At 40.1% G+C, this 23,488-nt stretch overlaps 1 protein-coding gene across 2 annotated transcripts in view; it reads right to left on the bottom strand.

Moving 5' to 3' along the window:
* FBN1 (fibrillin 1) overlaps positions 1-23,488 on the bottom strand; it is a 398,720-nt gene that overhangs the window by 338,247 nt on the left and 36,985 nt on the right. For both annotated transcript variants that reach the window (XM_082254921.1, XM_082254922.1), the window contains exons 2-3: positions 8,578-8,660; positions 1,789-1,887 (exon numbers count right to left, since the gene is read on the bottom strand). In XM_082254921.1, coding sequence (XP_082111047.1) covers positions 1,789-1,887; positions 8,578-8,660 — 182 coding nt within the window. The remainder of the gene's footprint in view (positions 1-1,788; positions 1,888-8,577; positions 8,661-23,488) is intronic.

Genomic DNA, 23,488 nt, shown 5'->3' with positions numbered 1-23,488 from the left:
TACAACTACATTGGATGATTGGAGGTCAATAAGAAAATACTCTTCAGCAATAATCAAGGTGAATTTGGTTAATTTGTGGGTTTACAAGGAAACAGCATTATGCAAACCTTTACAGTATAGTCAGGGAGTACTGTACTTACTGAAGTGACATGAGATATTATATATATATATATATATATATATATATATATATATATAAAAGGAGAGAAAGATAAAGAGTGTGTGTGTGTGTGTGTGTATAGCTTAGGGTGGGAAGATATGCTTTTAAGTGTTTTAACTTTGCTTTGTGAATAATCATTTATTGAATTTTCTGCAAATACTGCTTTTATTTAGATAATAAAGAACGTTACTGAATTGTAGTTACAGTATTTGGGACTACTGCCTCTGTAGTAGTCAAATATGGAGGATATGGTATATATAGTTTGAATGTTTTATATTACCCGGTGACTCCAGATGGCTATCCAGGGGCGTAAAGCCTTTATAAAGCTTTTCTTTTTTTTTTTTTTAAGGAATTATTTGTATTTAATATAATATAATAAAATAACCCTATTATTATAACTAGGAAATTCAAAATCCAATTTGTGAAAACAAACATGTTTTTGGTGCCTTCATATCTGAGCCTGATATTCGAATCTCAGTTACTATAAGTGGATAACCTTTCTCTGTCTCATGCCTTAAAGTGATTGTAAAGTCTTGTTTTGTTTTTCTATTAAAATAACAAACAAGTTATACTTACCTCCTCTGGGCAGTGGTTTTGCACAGGACAGACCAGATCATTCTCTTCTCAGGTCCCTCTTCTGTGATTCTGGCCCCTCCCTCCTGCCGAGTGCCCCACAGCAAGCAGCTTGCTATGGGGGCACCCAAGCCGAGCTGCAGCTCTGTGTATCCATTCAGACATGGATCTGCTGTTCGGGCCCACCCCCTCTCTCTCCTGGTTTGCTAATTGAGTTTGATTGACAGCAGCGGGAGCTAATGACGCCGCTGCTGTGTCTCATCACTCAGGAGAGAGAGTTCCGGATGGCTGAGGCATTTGTGGACATCGCTGGATAGAGAGGGGGCTCAGGTAAAAAGAAGGGGGGCGTAGAGGAGCTGCTGATCACAGAAGGCTTTTATCTTAATGAACAGAATGCATTAAGATAAAAAAAAACCTTCTGACTTTACAACCCCTTTAGGAAGGGTATACATATTTTTTTTTCATTCAACCATCGGGTTGAACGAAAAAATCTCACACAACTCTGCATCCACACAGGCGATGTGGATGCTGAGATCTCCCCCACTGCTTTATTGTATTCTGACAGCAGGGACTGCCCCCTTCATCCACATAAAAACATACTCATCTGCGCTGCAGCGACTGGTAGCAGCTGATCGAAGGCTAGTTTTTTAGCAGGACCGTTTGACAGACTGGCTTCTGTTGAATAGACAGGACTACACACGTACCAAAATCGTCCTGTTCCTGCTGAACTGGCCGAACTTAGGTACGTGTATACCTAGCTTTAGGTATAAGAAGTTCTGAACCAGAAAAGAAAAGTTATCCCTTGTGAGGGCATTACAGTTCTCAATATCTTCTGTAAGTAATTTGTGCTGTAAATGAACATAACATTGTTGAGGGCATGGGCAAACAAATTACTGTACATATTTGCTTCTCTACTACTGCAAACAATTGTTGTATTTAGTCATTTCAACAGCTCCGCATTCATAATTGTTTAATCAGAGAGTAATTCCCTTTTAAAATGTGGAAAGTTTAATTTAAAAAAAAAAAAATTGATAAATTTACTAAAAGCAACTTACCAGATTTGGAACCACATGATGGAGCTGTCTGACCCGTAGGACACGTACACATGTTAGGCCGTGAGCAAAACCCATCGCCACAGGAGTGCCGACAAATGGCTGTAAAACAAACATTTCACAAAGATTTAACTAGAGTCGAACTATAACAAATAAGTTAGAGAAAAAAGGGAGCCAATGCGCTGCCTATGGGGTATAGGAAAAGGTAATAAATAAATAGGGGTGAGGTGGAATCTGTGTAGTTGAACCAAAATTCCTGAAACTGGCAGCCAATTCTAAAGTGTCACCACTTATTGCAAAATTAAGAAAAGGAAAAGGGAAAATCGTCGCTTGCTTTGCTAAATGATGGTCCAGGGAATGAATTCCCAAAGCATTATATAGCACAGATAATCATACGTTTCAATATATAGATGTAGTGATTACAAAAAATATTTGAATAAAATCCAATATGTGACTTTAGTGATACGTTGCTGTGACTATGGTGAGAAAAAAGTAAATAATATTCATAAGTGCACAAAATATATAAAAGTTGGTTTGTGAAATGATGAAATGAAATAACCACAATATAAAATACCAATCAATAGATGAATACATAAAATATATTAATTGTGGGGTGATGATAATAAGTCCATGTGCAAAAAAAAAAGAAAGTGCAAAAAAAAGTGTAAAAACTTTTTTTTGCACATGGACTTATTATCATCACCCCACAATTAATATATTTTATGTGTTCATCTATTGATTGGTATTTTATATTGTGGTTATTTCATCATCATTTCACAAACCAACTTTTATATGTTTTGTGCACCTATGAATATTATTTACTTTTTTTCTCACCATAGTCACAGCAACGTATCACTAAAGTCACATTTGGATTTTATTCACTATATTTTTTTTATTCCCTACATCTATATATTGAAACGTATAAGTATTTGTGCTTTATATAGCTTTGGGAATTCATTCCCTGGACCATCAATTAGCGAAACAAGCGACGATTTTCCCTTTTCCTTATAACAAATAAGTTGTCCTTCACTTTCAACTGTCAAACTTCGGTGTCTTCTTTTGAGTCTTTAACTATGTTTAATTTCTTAAAAAAAACGTTCCTTATTAAATAAGAACTTGACCCTTTGCATAAAAATAATAGATGCACCCATATTTCAAAAAGCAAAAATAGGGCATTTGTTTTATTTTAATAATTTAACATTCTATGTTTTGCATTGGAGCCTGCAAAGCATTCCTTGCAACCACAATCAGTTCACTTTGGCTCCTGCAGACTTTTTCCAGCTCAGGTCTTTACTGAGTTATGGACTTTCAGGTACAGAGCTGAAGGAAGTATCAACAGACTACAAGATAAGACTTGTAGTTTTTGTCATTCAAATCTTCCTGTGAATAAATGACATGGCTGTGCGAGAAGAAGTAGGTGGGGGGGGTTGACCCTAAATATGGGTATAGCATGAAACAAGGTCAAAAATATCTGTTATGGAGATGTAATGACACTTCTGTCCATCTTCTTGGTCCGGGTCACCTTAAAAAGAAATGGATAATCGCATTTTTATTTTATTTTTACTTACCTTGGATTAGAAGAAAATATACTTACCTTACTTCCTCTTCCACCCCTCGGCGGCCACGGCCCGTCGTCACTTTCTGGCTTGCAATGATTCCTGGGAGCTGAACGTCATCGCTCCCAGAAATCAATGCGCCTGCAACGGCCCGACGTCAGTTCCGGTGCGCGCGCGTCATTCCCTTCTAAACAGCTTCTGGGCATGCCCAGAAGCTGTGCAGGGATGACGCTGTGGCACCGGAGGTGACGGCGGGGCCGGTGCAGTGCATCGTGGGACCGAAGAAGACGGAAGAGGACGCAGAAGAGGATCGCGCTGGCTTCAAGCTGCCCACACCTGAGATGGCAGCGCTGGACAATACATTTTCAAGGTAAGTATTTCTTCTTGCAGGTAAATGCAACCCGGGACAGTACAGAGGCTATCCATTGTGGAATGCACTAGCCCTGACTGTCCCGGGGGTATTTTTATGTCATTTTTTTTTTTTCTTTGGTGGAACTCCGCTTTAATGAGCTATTTTAAAGCTTTCCCACCAACTTATACACAACCGGAGCAGCCATTTTTTGCCAATGTTGCAAAGGAGATCATTTTTGTTTCTGTTTCCTTGTAAACGTAACCAATTATTGAGACAGGTCATAAAAATGGCTTGAAATGGTGACAGGCACTCTACTGCTGCAGTCACAGCAGACTGCCTGAAAATTAGGAATAAATGTAAAATATAAAGGCCCGATAAAGTTATATTTCATAACTCATTGGTGCAAATTCATTTTAAAGAAGTAAAGTTAAAGGTCCAGCTGGAAAAATGATGCATGAGCTAATCACCATAGAAACACAACGGCAAAAATTCCTTAACATGTAAAGGAGACTTTATTTTGACGTTCATAATGTGCAGGTTTGCTTGCCTGACATTTGGAGATTATCTTTCGCTGGGTGTAGCCCACTTGTAACACAAATATGCTGAGGCAGGACGGCTGCTTCCCATTTACGGCTACATAATTTATGGAGAGCCCTAACATCTGTGCAGGATATACAGTGAAAACGATGACACTGTGTAATATAGTAAATGATGAATAATGATTTGTTGTCATTAGTGGTGATTTTCTGCTTATGTTCTAACACTTTAATGTCACAGCATTGAAGTTTGGCCAACATTTGTACAGGTGCCAGAAACTTTACTACAGGTCTGAGAGTGACTTTATGGCAGCAGGTGCAGAAATTATAGTTATCAGAGTCACCAGCTCAAGCATGAGTCTTATTATCTTTATACTACAAGTCCCAGCATGGCTTGTATGCTGTACTGACACATGTAGTACCTGACCATAAAAAGAGGCACAGGTTGCCTACTAAAGATCAGCCTACCGCTATTTCACTTTGGTAATACATTTTTGGTTAATAGCATAGTCCAAAAGCAAGAATGTGTAGTAACCGGCAGCAACCAAATATCAGTCTCTATGATTTTCATGTAGCTACACCAATTAAATGGGATTTCATGGCTGCTTAGGGGCACTGAACATTCATACTAGCCTCACTAAATAAGATTATTGGCTCCTTACTTGACAACCCATACAGAATATGCATCAACTATATAATAATGCATAGTTTAAGTACAGTGATAATAGGACAAAGTTTCAACCACTATTTGTCCGCTTGACATAAAGCAGAAACCCCTGCACTATGCTTTACTTACTATAGACCTCTGAACTCTGCATTACTTACTACTGTCTCCTGAACAACTCAGCGTTATTTACTACTGACCCCTGAACTTTGCATTTCATACTACTGATCTCGGCACTCTGCATTACATAATACTGACAGTCTGTACTGACTGTTTTGCTTACTGTTGTCCCTTGCACTTTGTGTTACTGTGCATACTACTGACCTCGGAACTTAGCAAAAGTTACTCCTGAGCCCTGCACTCTGCATTACTTACAAATGACCCCTGAACTCTGTATTACATAATACTGACTTTGGCACACAATATTACATATTCCTGACTAGGGATGATCGAACGGTTCGGGTCGACCATCGGTTCGGCCCGAACATTGGGTGTTCAAGGTTCGGCCGAATTTAGAACTTTTTGCCCAAAAAGTTCGGAATTCGGCAACCAGAACCGCCCAAAATGCAATGCTTCAGGAAATGGTCTTTAAAAGCCCGTGATTGGACCAGAACCATTAGCAAAAGCCACTTGAGGGGGCAGGAGAATGCTAGGAATGTGATTGGAGTGACTAGGGGGTCCCTAGACCAATCATTAGTGAATACGCCCCCCAGTATATAAGATCGCCCCCGCCATATTCCTAGCATTGTTATACTGGACATGGAAGAGAGTGGAAGCAGTTCTGTTAATTTTACTTTAAAAGTGTCATTTAGCTATTTTTAGTGTGAGGAAAGGGATATCTAGTGTAGTTAGAGTGCTCCTTTACACTTAAGTTAGCTTCAAAAATTTAGTTTCTGTAGGGAAAGTGTTAAGTGTCAGGGGACCGTAGTGTAGTGTAGGGTTAACTGGCAGTGATTGCTATGGCAGGGTGACAAAACCCTTCCATAGCAGGGTGACCGCTATAGAGAAATGATCATTTCTCTGAATTGCTTCGGCACACCCATATGGCTTCTCACCAGCCAAGCATTTTTTATGCTGCAGGGGCTGCCACTGCCAGTGCTTTTTTGAGGATATGTTTGATGTCAGACTTGACATCTGAACATGTGTATAGGGGGTATATATACCCCTAGACATATATAGGTGTGATAGTAGCAGAAATAAATGCTTGCGCTAATGAAATCATTTACAGTAATATATTTCTGCTACTATCACACCTATATATGTCTAGGGGTATATATTCAGACATATATGTGTATATATACCCCCTATACACATGTTCAGATGTTTTGCCTGCCTCAAAAGAACCCAAAAAAATGTCAAAAAAACGCTAGCGTCAAAAAAAAAATGCCCAGGTGTGTTTTTGCTGGCATTTTTTGGGGGTTTTTGGAGGCAGGCAAAACATCAGAACTTGTGCACAGTACCACTATACACAAGTTCAGATGTTTTTCCTGACTGCAAAGAACCCAAAAAAATGCCTGCTATTAAACCGGCAAGGTGTTACAGCAGCGAAGCCAACCTCCTGTGCTGAAAGTTTTCTAATACAAACTATCTTTTTTTTTATGGTTCTGGACATGTTACAGAGCTGAAACTTCACATGTACACGTTTTAGACCCCCCAGATACTAAATCCAAAGTAAAAATCAAAAAATCTTTTTTTTTTTTTAATTTTTCAATAATTGGCTTTTTTTTATCAAAAATGACAATTTTTAAGAACTTTTTTTTGTGTGATTTTGTGTCTGGGGGGTCTAAAAAGTGTACCTGTGAAGTTTCAGCTCTGTAGCATGTCCAGAACCAGAAAAAAAGATCATATAGGTGTTAAAGGAGGGTCCCACATCCCTGTTTTACTGAAAAATTATCTTTTTTTTTTTTTCATGGTTCTGGACATGCTACAGAGCTGAAACTTCACATGCACACCTTTTAGACCCCCCGGATACTAAATCCAAAGTCAAAATCAAAAAATCTCTCTTTTTTTTTTAATTTTTTCAATAATTGGCTTTTTTATCAAAAATGACAATTTTTAAGAACTTTTTTTTGTGTGATTAATAGTTAATGGGGCATGACCCAGAACCCTAGGCACTTTTTAGGGGCATTTATTGGGTTTTAGGGCTTAAAAATTGTGATTACCGAAGTTTGGGTCCCATTGATTTCAATGGGGTTCTGAAATCCTGGCCGAACTTTCGGGATGTTCGGATGTTCTGGCTGAACCGAACTTTTCAAAATTTCGATCATCCTTATTCCTGACCCCTGCACTATGTGTTACATACTAGTGAACTCTGTGGAAGTTACTCCTTACCCCTGTGCTTTGCATTACTTACACTGACCCCTGAATTCTGCATTACATACTACTGACCTCTGCACTCTGCATTACATGCTAATGACATTTGAATACGTTGCCTATTCCTGACCCTGCAGTCTGCATTATATACAGCTGACCTCTGAATTACTTACTCCTGATCCCTGCATTCTACAGTACATAGTACTGACCTCTGAACCATGAATGAAAGTATACCGTATGCCAAATTTTAGAAAACAAAATTACTTTTTAATAGGGCCTTGATAGGTTATCTCCCTTAAAAAAACATACACTACACATATAATAAAACCACAGTAACCATATTATGTCTACTCACTGTTTCTTACTACACATGGTATAAGAGCATGCTGGTTATACTACATATGTAGCCCAGGAACTTTCATAAACACATGTACACTGTGATATACTACATGTGCAATAAACACATTCACATACGCTAAGGGTCAGGACAGATGGAAGCAGGAGCAGTTGTACATATTTTCTTTTATCAAGACACTGACTTAAGACACAGATATAATAAACTGTGGTAGGGGGGGCGCAGTTTTGCATTTTCGCTCTCGGCTCTCCGGAGGACCTAGCCCCGCAATGGAGGTAAGTATTGGGATAACAGAATTCCAGCACACATTAGCAGGAGTTCCATCATTAAAGGCCACCCAATAGCTGAACAAAAGAAATGTCAATAATAGCGGGAATGCAGAACTGTCAGCACTGGAGAACAGAAAACTAAGGGTGGATATTGCTTTTAAAGTAAAACTGATCTCAAAAAAGTGTTAAAAATGCCTAATCATATTCAAAACAATAGATATATATTCACAGTAATTTGGAGATTACGGCTAAAAAATGCCCATAAAGGGCCTGAATGGGTAATTATGAGGAAGGGAGGGAGGGTTAATGGGATGGGTATCAGTGTATGGTATGGGAAGGAAAAGGTAGAATCAGGGAGGAAGGTAAATGTGACTTTCTATAATTTTTTCCCCTTAATAATCACAAAGGGTTTTTATTTTTTATTTTTTGGCACAGATTTTTTTTATTTTTTGGTTTTCTTTGAATTTTGGGCACAGACGCAGAAAGTAAGGGGTGGTTGGGGGTGATGTGGGGGGGGGGGGCGGGGACATGGGAGATGGGGACCAGGCAGAGATGTCTAGTAATTCATAGATCTACTTAGGAGGAAGATCTGTTGGATTATTTGCATTTAGATGTGGGCCTTCACCTTTCATGCTACCCCTGCGTTCTTTTTTTTGGGTACAGCTTCCAGAATTTGGTTCCTCATTAAAGCCATTTTCAGCAGTGTAATAATAAATAAAATAAAAAAAAAAGGAGACAGTCACTTACGAACAATACACTGGTTCCCTCCAGGTAACGTTTTCCATCCAGGACAGCAGTAGGCATTGTAACGGGATCCACATACATTTGGTCTAAAAGACATACAGTAAGCATTGTATTAGACCAAACTGTTAAACTGTATTATTGTGTCAAGTACATAAACAGATGTTCATTGCACAGTATATCAATGGAAAATTGAATAAGTACTTTATTTAATCTACTATCATTACTCAAGAAGAAAAATCAGGTAGCTCAGTGGAGTAAAGTATCAGTTTTCTGAGGTTTATGTAACTGTCACAGATTATTTGGTTGGTGAAAGACAAGAGAGATGGATGTTGGGCCTCAGTTTAGAAAATAAAAACCCTGATGAGGTATTAACGGTCACCATGGCCCAAATTCTGTCCAGCTCAGCAGTATTTTAATGAGTCCAGAATGCTCTCACTCAGTTATAACTTAATGAGTTGGATGCTACCCAGGCACAACAAAGTCCGCTTAAACCTACAGAGAAATGGTCATTTTGGGGACCTTTAATGCCGTCTATGATTTGCAGATCACAATATTCTTACAAACCTTATGAATCGCATTTCTTGTATTCCAGAATTCTGAAAACTTAAGCAATCTTCATATAGCATAATGGACCACAGAAAAAAAAACATAATGTTGTTTTAACTCCTGAAAAATTGATAAATTAAGGACAATTTTGCTTTATGAAGTGAGCTGTGGTAGTGGGAATACAAGTAATAAGTCAAATGTCTAACAAAATCTTTTACAACCTTTTCCAGGAACCACTTTGCAACTTTCCTGAAGCAGCAGAAACAAAAATTAGGTTAAGTAAAGATATATTCACAGATCTGCCGACAATATCACCACTAATACATGAACACCACTACTACTACAACTACTACTACTATAACAAATACTGCTCCATCTAAAACTATGATGGCTTATTTAAAATTACTGTGGTAAAAAAAAAAAAAAATACACAAATATGAAAAGTTTATTGGTAATGATTATTAATTTAGTTTAACCACTTGCCGACCGCCCACAGTATATTTACTGCGGCGGTCAGCCCCTCCTGGGCAAAGTGACGTAGTACTACGTCGCTAGCCCAGGAGCCTGTAGGGGGCGAGCGTGCGCGGCCGGAGGCACGCTCCTGCCCCCGCTCGTTCCCCTGCATCCCAGCGCGTGTGACCGCCCGTCACTCGCGATCTCCCGGTGGAGAGGGAGAAAGGCAGGCGGCTGATGTAAACAAAGCCGCCTGTCATTCTCCCTGGTGTAACAGCAGAGATCATACGACCCTGCTATATAGGATTGTATGTCTCTGTGGTTACATGAAAAGCCACAACCCTTTACAGTTAGAAACACGCTCCTAGGGACACATTTAACCCATGCATCTCTAATAAAGTTAACCCCTTTACTGCCAGTGTCATTTTTACAGTAACAGTGCATATGTATAGCACTGATTACTGTAGTAATCTCACTGGTACCCCCAAAAGTGTCAAAAATGTCAGTCAAGGGTCCGATCTGTCCGCCGCAATGTCGCAGTCCCGCAAAACAGATCGCCGCCATTACTCGTTAAAAAAAAAACAATAAAAATGACATAAATCTTTCCCTTAGTTAGTAAACGCAATAACATTTGCGCAAACCAATCAAAATACGCTTATTGCGATTTTTTTTTACCAAAAATATGTAGCAGAAAACAAATTGGCCTAAAATGTTAAAAAATGTTGATTTTTACATTTTTAGGGGGGAATTTCATATAAAAAAATGTGAAAAATATTGTTATTTTTTCAAAACTTTCGCTCTTTTTTTGTTTATAGCTCAAAAAGTTAAAATCGCACAGGTGATCAAATAGCACCAAAAGAAAGCTCTGTTTGTGGGAAAAAAAGGCGTCAATTTCATTTGGGTACAGCGTTGCACGACCACGCAATTACCTGTTAAAGTCACGCAGTGCCGAATCGCAAAATAGGCTCTGGTCTTTGAGCAGCCAAATCCTCCGGGGCTTAAGTGGTTAATCTGTATTTAATTTGACTATGTGCATCATTCCCCCCTTCAGGTCACCTAAGTGAAATTAACCAGCAGCTGCTAACAACTGCCAAAAAAACTATAAAGAAAGTAAGCTCAGAAAAGGAGAAATGAAGAAATCAATTAAAGCCCAACTCCAAGATATTAGAAACCCCCTCCCCCCTCAACTAACTGCTTGTATGAAAACTATCCAGATCCCCATTTTACTTACCTAAATCCATGGTCATGTGATGATCTCTCTTCTTCTGTTTACTGGGATCCTTCTTTGGTTGTCTCACCACCGCCTGCATGATGTGGACAATGATAGAGGCAACACTTCCAGCAGCTAGGTCCTCTCTTGGAGGATCCAGAGGCAGGAGAACTCACAGGGGCAGTGAGGGGACCAGTGCCCAAGAAGATAACAAGAACAGAAAAAAGCCTGGTCCCTGGGGTGGGAAATTAGCTTGGCTCATAGAGGTAACTGTGATTTTGATCCATTACACTGCAGGATGGCTTGGGAAGAGGTGTTTGGACTCTCGACCGAAGAGTAAAGCAGGCTATACACTAGTAGATTTTCTTTCAACATTTTTATTGTAAGACTGTTGTAAGGATGGTTTTCCGCTTTTCTAATCATTAGTGGTGCTGAATTGGCTTTCATGTTCAACCACAGTGACAAGAACATTCAAAAGAATACATTCTGGAACTAATTTCAAACTGCATTTGAATGTACTGAAAATTTTGGTAAGGATTTTTGTACACATTTTCACTTGAAATTCTACTAGTGTATACCCTGCTTTAGATAACTGATGCATAATACCCTATTTATAGTATCTCACAAAAGTGAGTACACCCCTCACATTTTTGTAAATATTTTATTATATATTTTCATGTGACAACACTGAAGAAATTACACTTTACTACAATGTAAAGTAGTGAGTGTACAGCTTGTATAGCAGTGTAAATTTGCTGTCCCCTCAAAATAACTCAACAAACAGCCATTAATGTCTAAACCACTGGCAGCAAAAGTGAGTACACCCCTAAGTGAATATGTCCAAATTGGGCCCAATTAGCCATTTTCACTCCCGGGTGTCATGTGACTCGTTAGTGTTACAAGGACTCAGATGTGAATGGGGAGCTGTTGTATTAAATATGGTGTTATCGCTCTTACGCTCTCATACTGGTCACTGGGAGTTCAACATGGCACCTCATGGCAAAGTACTCTCTGAGGATCTAAAAAAAAAAAAATTTGCTCTACATAAAGATGGCCTAGGCTATAAGAAGATTGCCAAGACCCTGAAACTGAGCTGCAGCACGGTGGCCAAAACCATATAGCGGTTTAACAGGACAGGTTCCACCCAGAACAGTCCTCACCATGGTCAACCAAGGAAGATGAGTGCACGTGCTCAGCACCATATATAGAGGTTGTCTTTGGGAAATAGACATATGAGTGCTGCCAGCATTGCTGCAGAGGTTGAAGGGGTGGGTGGTCAGCCTGTCAGTACTCAGACCATATGTCGCACACTGCATCAAATTGGTCTGCATGGCTGTCGTTCCAGAAGAAAGCCTCTGCTAAATATGATGCACAAGAAATCCCGCAAACAGTTTGCTGAAGACAAGCAGACTAAGGACATGGATTACTGGAACTATGTCCTATGGTCTGATGAAACCAAGATAAACCTATTTGGTTCAGATGGTGTCAAGCGTGTGTGGTGGCAACAAGGTAAGGAGTACAAAGACAAGTGTGTCTTGCCTACAGTCAAGCATGGTAGTGGGAGTGTCATGCTGCCATCACTGGGGAGCTACAGTTCATTGATGAAACCATGAATGCCAATATGTACTGTGACATATTGAAGCAGAGCATAATCCCCTCCCTTCAGAGACTGGGCCGCAGGGCAGTTTTCTAACATGATAACGACCCCAAACAAACCTTCAAGATGACCACTGCCTTGCTAAAGAAGCTGAGGGTAAAGGTGAAGTACTGGGCAAGCATGTCTCCAGACCTAAACCCTATTGAGCCTCTGTGGGGCATCCTCAAACGGAAGGCGGAGGAGCGCAAAGTCTCTAACATCCACCAGCTCCGTGATGTCATTATGGAGGAGTGGAAGAGGACTCAAGTGGCAACCTGTGAAGCTCTGGTGAACTCCATGCCCAAGAGGGTTAAGGCACTGCTGGAAAATAATGATGGTCAAACAAAATATTGACACTTTGGGCCCAATTTGGACATTTGCACTTAGGGGTGTACTCACCTTTGTTTCCAGCGGCTTGTTGCCATGGCTGTGTGTTGAGTTATTTTGAGGGGACAGCAAATTTACACTATTATACAAGTTATACACTCACTTCTTTACATTATAATAAAGTGTAATTTCTTCAGTGTTGTGCCATGAAAAGATATAATAAAATATTTAGAAAATTGTGAGGGGTGTACTCACTTTTGTGAAATACTGTTAGTTAAGTTTTTGTGTGAAGTTGGGCTTTAAAAAGTACACTGAGCAGTGATGTCACTGAGTAGTATTGATGTCACTTTGAAAACTGTAGCACTGATTCACTTAAATTCCGATGTACTCTGTGCCAAAATGCTGCCAAATATGAACTTAAAACTGTGCCTCAGTACTTCTAGGCGTTTATTATTGACTCCTGTGAGTGCCATTCACATACAGAGTTCTGGAATGCAAAATATAATACCGGTATGAGCCTTGCAATCATACCTGGTCATGGAACAACCACTCCCCCTAATATGACACCCCACGTAGCCTAGGATAATGGCCAGATTCAAGAGTTTTATGGGTGACATTATTAGTCAAAATTGCTTAGCAGATAATTTATCACTTATGTATCTTTAGAGAGCAGTTAAATACTTAATCTGCACTTAAATGATAATTATCCTTAAAGACAGTTTGCTTTAGGGTATTTGTTATTTTTATAAACTTTATAAAGCACCATGACTATTTTTCGTGGGCAGCCCTTGCACACATTACATATTATTTAACTGAACAAACATCTATATAGAATCAATTTATTACATTTGATTATTTAACATGTGGATGTTAATCATTTTTAAAACATTGCTTGCAATTCCAAAAATTCCTCTAGAGATTATCCATCTGTTGGATAAGGAGCCAGAATTTTTTTTTTTTAAAAAAGTCATTTTTTATATTTATCTTGAGAATAGGCTTGACAGTGACTGTTGCCAAAAGTGTTGAAGACTATTGGGCCCCATGTGGGGAAGCTTTGAGGAGTCTCCCCATAGTACTAATTGCAACATTTATATGGGGGAAACTCCCCATAACAGGTTATCCGAGGACAATCTAGCAATGGGTGCAACACGAAACTGTATTTTAAACAGTAATGTAGGACAATTCATCTGTAAATCATTATCTTTACAGTGTGACCGATTGAATGCAAATAGAAAAATGTCTGAGGCCTGCTACCTTGAAAAACCTCTGCAAAGGGTTTATCAGCAATAATCAACAAAATCACAGTGGCTTTAATTGTGCTCATCAGAATGGTTCTAATTTTTTTTAGTTATTTTTTTATTAGTTAAATATATTTATAAAACTTTTCTTGTGCTATAGTGTACACTAGTGAGAGAGCCATTTTATCGAAATTGTCATGTAGCAACAGTAGCGGTACATACCAGTATAACATCAATGCTGCATTCAGGTTCACTCAGGGGACACACCCTACTTGATAAATGTTTAATTTTCATGAAGACCTTTTTATTTTGCACTTGGCTACTCTAAAATTATAATCTACAGTATATTTTATTGGTATTTTTATGCTGACCTTCATCTTTTGCATCTGGCCACCCCACTACTTTAATCCTTGTTTAACTGGTATCTTTTAAATGGCCTTGAGTCATTGGTCAATGGATAGGTTCCAGCAGCAAGCTCTCTCTGAGCCCACTGTAGCTCTACCAACACACCTAACCAGTAAGGAATGTGCTCTTGCTATTCTTGCCAGAAACAAAGTGAACAACTGTAATGGTCTGAGTTTTTACAAAAAATAGACTAAGGAAAATGATAAAAATGGGGAAAAGGTTTGAACCTCTGTTGTATCTTTACAGTTGTCTGGATTCTCCCTGAGGAGGTTTCCACCACTTCCTGCTCTGGTAAACGATTCAGAAGCCATTGGCAATTACAAGTGTGCTGGCATATACAGCCATTCACTTGTATGGCCAGTTGTATGCGCCATCTGCGGCTCCCCGGGAGAGTGCCGGAAATTTATACACTAGAAGACAATAAGCATGTAAACATCTGTGTACTTGAGACCCCAGATTTTAGTTACCTCTGACAGAGTGAGACCTGTCACTGTTAAAATGAAGGAGAATATGACACAGGATTCACATTAAGTGCTAACGCAAGGTTCTGGACTATCGCTTCTGTTGTTCTGGGATCAGAGAACACAGGTGTGCAGGGTCATTATATACTCAAGCCTGAGGATAGCTCAGAGCTTCCAGTTTGGGGACAGCCCCCAATTTGGAGACAACAGTGTGGGAGAAAGGAGGTCTTAGCCAGGGGTCAGAGTTGCTCCAGGCAGCAGCCAGGTGGTCTCACCCAGGGGTCAGAGGTACCCCAGCCAGGAGTAATAAAACTGGAGGTATCGCTCAGGGGTCAAAAGTGACAACACTGAAGAAATTACACTTTACTACAATGTAAAGTAGTGAGTGTACAGCTTGTATAACAGTGTAAATTTGCAGTCCCTCAAAATAAAATAAATCAACACACAGCCATTAATGTCTAAACTGCTGGTAACAAAAGTGAGTACACCCCTAAGTGAAAATGTCCTTATTGGGCCCAATTAGCCATTTTCCCTCCCCGATGTCATGTGACTCATTAGTGTTACAAGGTCTCAGGTGTGAATGGGGAGCAGGTGTGTTATTATTTGGTATTATCACTCTCACTCTCTCATACTGGTCACTAGAAGTTCAACATGTCACCTCATGGCAAAGAACTCTCTGAGGATCTGAAAAAATAATTGTTGTACATAAAGATGGCCTAAGCTATAAGAAAATTGTCAAGACCCTGAATCTGAGCTGCAGCACGGTGGCCAAGACCATACAGCACTTTAACAGGACAGGTTCCATTTATAACAGACCTCGCCATGGTCAACCAAAGAAGTTGAGTGCACGTGCTCAGCGTCATATACAGAGGTTGTCGTTGGGAAATAGACGTATGAGTTCTGCCAGCATTGCTGCAGAGGTTGAAGGGGTGGGTGGTCAGCATGTCAGTGCTCAGACCATATGCCACACACTGCATCAAATTGGTCTGCATGGCTGTCATCCCAGAAGGAGGCCTCTTCTAAAGATGACGCACAAGAAAGCCCGCAAACAGTTTGCTGAAGGCAATCAGACTAAGGACATGGATTACTGGAACCATGTCCTGTGGTCTGATGAGAGCAAGATAAACTTATTTGGTTCAGATGGTGTCAAGCGTGTGTGGCGGCAACCGGGTAAGAGTACAAAGACAAGCGTGTCTTGCCTACAGTGGAGTGTCATGGTCTGGGGCTGCATGAGTGCTGCCGGCACTGGGGAGCTACAGTTCATTGGGGAAATCATGAATGCCAACATGTACTGTGACATACTGAAGCAGAGCGTGTTCCCCCCCCCCCCCTTCAGAGACTGGGCCGCAGGGCAGTATTCCAACATGATAACGACCCCCAAACACACCTTCAAGACGACCACTGCCTTGCTAAAGAAGCTGAGGGTAAAGGTGATGGACTGGCCAAGCATGTCTCCAGACCTAAGCCCTATTAAACATCTGTGGGGCATCCTCAAATGGAAGGTGGAGGAGCGCAAGGTCTCAAACATCCACCAGCTCCGTGATGTCGTCATGGAGGAGGACTCCAGTGGCAACCTTTGAAGCTCTGGTAAACTCCATACCCAAGAGGGTTAAGGTAGTGCTGGAAAATAATGGTGGCCACACAAAATATTTATACTTTGGGCCCAATTTGGACATTTTCACTTAGGGGTGTCCTCACTTTTGTTGCCAGCGGTTTAGACATTAATGGCTGCGTGTTGAGTTATTTTGAGAGGACAGCAAATTTACACTGTTATACAAGTTGTACACTCACTACTTTACATTGTAGCAAAGTGTAATTTCTTCAGTGTTGTCACATGAAAAGATATAATAAAATATTTACAAAAATGTGAGGGGTGTACTCACTTTTGTGAGATACTGTATATTTTGATTGTATTTCTTTCACAGTTTGCTGCTAGGCAGTCACTACTTTGTACCCCATATGTTATCGAACTTACAAAATAAACTATGTATAAAGTGAAATTCCAGTTTACAACTAACTAGCTCTAAAACTTTTCCCACCCCCTCCTACCACCTGTGCTAGCTAGCCTGTGTGTGATAGATGTATATACCTACCTATTTTTAGGCCACTCTGGTCACACGATTTGGCTCTGGCTGCAGGAGAGAGGAGGGTGTGCAAACAACAGATGGGCTATTGAAGCCTATAGGTGATGTCACTGTTCCAGGCTTTACTAGCCGCTTTCAGATGCGCTCCCTTTCCTCCCCTGCAGCAGCCACTGGCTGACACAGGGGAGATCACATGACCAAACCAGAGTAGCTGGGACATAGGTAAGTATGTACATCTTTCTTACACAGTTTAGAGTTTAGTTAGCATAGGTATTAGATAGGGGACAGTTTTAAGGCTAGTTAGGTGTAAGCTGGAATTCCACTTGAAAAAAAAAAAAAAACAGTTGGTTTACAATATAAAAACCACAGAGGAGAATCTCTGTATTTGTTACAGAGCAGTTAAAGCAGGGCAACTACAGCTAAGGAGCAACAATGTTGGTTTTATCTCTTTTTTTTTTATTTAATTAATTATAACATTATACACAATATTTCCCTTTTTTATGCACAATTCGTTCACTTTTCTTTCTATGACCCGATCATCCTCCAGATTTTACTTTTTTTTTTCTTTCTGCTGTTACACAACAGTACAGCAAAAAGGAGAAGGCTTGAACGACTATTTGTCTTCTGGACTGCATGGAATTCTGAGCTGGCATGAGCAGCGGGACCAGTCAGGAACAGTTAATGGCATTAGCATTAGTATTTTACTTTAGGCAGTGAACTATACATATCACTGCTACATTTTTAAGTCTATCTGGAGGCTTTACAATGCTGTCCTGGATTTGCAGTGATTTTATCATAAGGCTTGGAGCGGATGAGGAGTTTTTGTTTTAAAGTAAAAACTGGAGCACGTGGATATGTGCCGCTTGCTTCGAGAGATCTTGTATTATCAAGCTCCAATTGAGCGGATTTTCAGCTCTGCAAATAGATCCCATCTACATTATCTTAAAAAATTGTCAGGAGTATGAACTATATACATCATTTCATAAAAAAAAAAAAAATTGCACTGGAACCAAAGTTTTTCAGTTACCTTTAAAAATCAGCATTAAGAAACAGTCCCTGAGTTATAAATAAGATAGTTTCTGTAGGTTTGTTCTTAAAGTGGAGTTCCAGCCTAAACACACTCACCTGTCCAATGGTCCAGCGATGCGGCCGCCCGAAGCCTCGCTCTTCTCCCTCTCTCCTCTGCGGCGCTGGCATTATTGGTGTGGGCACCCGGCTGTGACAGTTTGCGGATTCACAGCCGGGTACGCACTGCGCATGCGCGAGTTGCGCTACGCGACTTGATTGGCCGGCAATCTTCTGGGACCTTCGACATGTCCCAGAAGATTGCAGGGAGGGAGGGGGAGAGGAGAACTTCCGCTCAGGGCGCCGCGACGCTCCGAGCGGAAGTAGGAGCGGGTACATGTCAAAACTAGGTACCCGCTCCCCCCCCCCCCCCCAAAAAAAATGACATGCCAAATGTGGCATGTCAGGGGGTTAGAACTGCTTAAAGCAGAATTTCCACTTTTGGGTGGAACTCCGCTTTAAGTTGATTTTGAAGTTGAATGTAAGTTGGAAAAGGTACATTTTTTAAGTGTAACTCCAGCCAACAAAAAAATATTTTTTAGTTTTTTGGGGAGTATAGGGAAGGGTTAACACCCCTCTAATGTTTGTTTTGCTGTCTGTGCCCCTGTGTAGAAGATTTCACCTCACTTTCTGTCCCTTTGACAATTGGATTTTGACAATTTTGGGTTGTCGTGGATGGTGATAAAGCTTCAGTGGAGACACCTTTTTCCCAAAATAACTCTTACAGGAGTGAACTTTCCCTTCCTAAGGTTAGATTTCCTCTTACTTTCTGTTGTCTCCCTGCGTTTGTAAGTCGGAGACTGCCTGTACATGTTATTTAAAGCAGTTGTACAAAGAAAAAAATGAATTCCAAGCAAATTACATGACTTGCTCAAATAGATTAATATACTGTAAACTGCATCTCTGACCTACAACCAACTGACAACAATATCTCTCCTGCGCTCGAGTGGTATGCATGGCGATTTTGGCTCTGAGGAAGAGGGTCCTCCCTCGAAACGTGTAAGCCACATCAGGTTTTGAGGACGCCATCACGCTATCCAGCAGTGGAGAAGTGTCCTGGAAGCGAGCGGTGCCAATTTCCTATATGCTTGTTCATATGCTACCTTTATGAGTATATTGTACGCTACCCTTCTTTGATTTTAATAAACTTTTAAGGTCGGAGTGCCCTTCTCTTGTTGTTTTCTTGTTCTACAACCAACTGAACCTTTCTTCAGTTTAGTGCAGTCAGAACAATAATTGCCAGTGTTACTGTACACTTTTCATCAGAAAATGAACACTTATAAAATAAATCTCCAGTAATAAATATAAACTGCAAGTTGAGAACGGATTTTACTAGAAATAGTCTAGATAATTCAAATTAAATAAATGTACACAACATAAAAAAATCTCTCCACCACAATAGCACTGGGCACAAACAAAAATGAGCTCCAAAAAGTTGAAATAGAACAGTGTTGAATTTTTTAGTTTCAGCAGTAAGACAGAGATCCATGTCCCCACAATTCATAAAGCCCTAGCAACATAGGTGTGCGCAGCCAAATGCATTAGGGTGTGCACACCAAAGCTCTAACACACACTACCGATCCCGCACGATGTTCATTCAGAAATGGAGGGGGCCGGCAAATTATATATTTACCGGCCCCTTTCCCCACTCATCCTAAAACATCCCCACAGCAACAGCCAGCTGGAGAGGAGAGGAGGGAAGTCGGAAGAGCTGTGAGGGTAAGGGGGAGGGGAGCCAGGGCAGTAGGGGGAATCTGTGCTGCACATGGTGATTAGGGTGTGCCTGGGCACACCTGGCACACCCTGTGCGCACACCTATGCCTAGCAATCAGCTGTTGTTCAGTTCTCTCAAAAGATATATCTGAGACTACTGGAGAGTTCAGAGCTGTCCAGTGTTTCTTTAAGATCGGATTGTTCTGACCCTGAAAAACCCCTGAGGGCAACTGGGTTTCGAGGCCAGAGGTAAATCTCCAATTACCTTGAAACTGTTTTTGGCCGAGTTCTGATGAAGAAGGACATCCTTTGAAACGCATCAGACAGCAGGGACCCTGGTGAGGTCCTCCTTGAGTTAGAGGCTTTGGCAAAGCTGAGAGATTGCAGCCACCTGTATTAGCTTTAAGTGCGATTTACTACCTACACGTTGTGAGTATTTTTATTTGGTATCTTATCCTTATTTAATTTGCTGTTGAATAATGCACTTGGCCAGTGTGCACCCTGTTTTTATCTATTTTTTACAGTGTTCTGAGGACAATCATAGTCCTTGAGGGCATCAAGGCTTGAAAGTAATATCCACTTCTGACTACAGACTCCTTTTCTCATTTGGACTATCACACCAATGCACAGAAGAATATTGCTGCTGTTCTACTTGGGGAAACCAGAGAACAGTTTTTTGGCAAAGGTCCAGGCTGGATGACTACCACAAGTTTCATTTCATAGCATCCATGTTGCCCTAAAAGCCATTCAGATTCTTTCTTTTCATTTCTAACGTAAACTAGAATTCTAACTGGTTGGCATATTCAAATCAAGCACATTCCTTTCAGACAATTCTTCTACCTACATAAAATTAAGAAAAATTTTTATGTCTATCTCCCTCCCATTTATGTGAGAAATCTAAGCTAAGATGTCTATGGTAAGCAGAACTAAACCGTCTTCAACTATACGAATAAACGAGCCCCCTAGTGGGGAGGAAAGGTCAGCTAAATTTCACAGCAGGAGATGCATTGACAAGGTCTCCTGCAGTGGGAGGAAACCACAATGAATGCACTGGGAGTCTGCACAATGAATAGGTCAAGTCACAGTTTATTAAATAAGAACTCACACTGGTCTGGCAGTAAATTGAGCAAGTGTCGTTTGACAATAAATATAGGGCAAGAATGCAAAGGCACCATATGGAAAGAAAATCCTTCTGTCTATTAAAAAAAATAAAAATAAATGTACACGCACATGTCTGTGCAATATTATATATCTGTGTATGTTTATATGTGTGTGTGTTTAAAAAAAAAAAGAAGAGGAACCACCAAATTACAGTTGTTAAGTATAGTAACCTAATAAGATCTAAATATTTATGGTAAAATTATTTCTCACATCACATACATACCAAGAAATGTCCTTGCTTTTTTATTTCAGTTTCTGGTGACAAAACTTTTCTGGGTAGACATTAGGGCCATTGTTTCATTTTTATTTTTTTTGACCATTCCTTATTTAAAGAAAGGAGTACACCTAATACACCTTACAGAATTATTCAGGTAGAACAGAGCAAGAAGCACGGTAATTGCGCAGGTTAAAGGCTACATTTTAATAAGACTACAAAGTTGGTAAAGTGAAAATTGTAAACATCATTAATGGATAAACTGGGAAAAACCTGAAACATCTGTCAGGCTTTTACTGTTTTACTGGTCTCCTCTGGACAGATATCTTCTTACTTGCTGTTCTAGTGATCATGGTCACTGGGAGAGGAAATCAGGTGGAAGTTTCCTAAAAATTTGCAGATAAGCCCCAATAGTAGTTCACTCTCTTCCCCGCTATACTAAAACAATTAGCTTTTTATTGCTGTGACCAGCATCAATAGCCCAGTAAGGGAAATCCTGACCAGCAGGGATATGGATAAGGATGAAAACCTGAGATTAGCTCTCAACCCACTCTGGCCAAACTTAAAATACAAAAACTATTCAGCTGGATTTCTACTTTAATGTTCTATATTTTGACATTAAACCTTCCTTACTGATTTTCCGTTGTTCTGTGAAAACCCAAAAGTGAATTGTAGCTGACCATCCCTTTTTCTATGAAGAAAATCATGTAAGCTTATATAACTATTGAATTAACTAGGACAAAAATCAAACTGGATTCTTACAGCATTTAAGCAGTTTTTTTTTTCTTTTTTTTAGAATGAACGGGTCTACAGTTCTCAAGAAGATATATAAATTTCTATAGCTGTGTAAGTAAATTTTCTTGATATAAAAACATGAAGTGTGGCCCCTGATATCACCAAAGGTGCACATATTCAAATAATGTAATGCTATAGTATGATGTTAGGCACTGAAAACATACAGTACAACAGGAGATGGTCAAAAACTGCAGAGTGCATAAGTGTTGCTTGACCAAGCGCAGGCGCGCGAAACATGTAGTTGCGGCAACCAGAAAGCTTGCGAGTCATTGCCTGTAACCAGCCCAGCTTCCTAACGATCCGCTGACCGTCACTTCCGGTGACGCGATCCTTGCATCACTTCTGGTCACTGCGGAAGATCCGGCGATCCGGCGAACGGAGGTAAACCCGACTCTGGGTCTGTGTAGCGGCCGCACACAGTACCCGTTCCGCCGGGGATCACCTCAGTGACGCACTGGGATCGTTTTCCTCCACTCGGCACCATCTGATGCTAGAAGAATTCCCCTCCTCTTCATCAGGGAATCCCACAGCACCTTAAGGAGGTCCAGGAGCTTCGGGACTGGTTTGGCAGATTTTATATGCTTATTTTTACTTTTTTGATCTCAATAAAATGTTATGATCATCCAGAGACACTCTCCAGTTTGTCATCCATAGAGCCAAACTATACATAGACACCAGTGAGCGCCACCCTTCTTTTTTAGTATATAAGTTGTTGGAAACTGGGGACATGCTGGACATGTAGTCATAGACTGGAGACACATTACATGAGACTGCTAGAGATCCCTGCTCTTACAGCCATTTCACAAATCCATCCTTCCCCCATTGCTTCCAAAAATTACTTATGTTACATTTGATATTTCTCTTAGCAAGATCCATTATAAAACATCTGAGAAAAAAAAAACTCATACAAATAGTATAGGGATGATCAGCAAAAGAAAAAAAATAATAATATAGTGTGAATTAAATAAAACAAGACATTTAACTACTAAAATCTAAAAAATATTTTCCTTTACTGGTCTGAGTAAATTTCTAGTCAAGGAAAACAGAATACTGTATGCAGGGGCCCAAAAAGGATGCACAAACAGAACTAAGGGGCCACAGGTTGGGCACCAGGGATCTATGAGCATCTTATGTCTATGTGTTGTTATTTCCTTTTTTGTCTATTTCCATGTCTCTGCAGCCACGTTATTCAAAACTGATCGTAATCTCACAGTGGTTTGTTATTGTAGGGTCTGTTTCATAAAGACCCCTCATCACTACTCAACATGAAATGATAACATATGTGAGAAAGAAAAACATTCTGTTAACTGTCTCACTGCTTGACTTAGAATTTTTCACATTTCTTGACAATATTAAACTCATAATTATAGAGGTGGGAATTCCATGAATCCTAATATTTTTGTCAACTCCACATGCCATAACTAAATAGGGCCCAATGGGGAGCACCTACGTCATTCTGCGTAAAGTGAAAAAATCAGCAAGGTGTGATAAAAGATCAGACGTAATACACTTGTTTTATTGTTGTCTTTTGTTACTCTTGGGTCTGCGGATGATATATAAGGAAAGGTAATTGTATACCAAAATGCTAACTTGATTCTACTCATTG

The sequence above is a fragment of the Pelophylax lessonae genome, assembly GCF_965119305.1.
Source record: "Pelophylax lessonae genome assembly, chromosome: 4".
NCBI classification, from domain to species: domain Eukaryota; kingdom Metazoa; phylum Chordata; class Amphibia; order Anura; family Ranidae; genus Pelophylax; species Pelophylax lessonae.
This window is presented reverse-complemented; position numbering and strand designations above follow the sequence as displayed.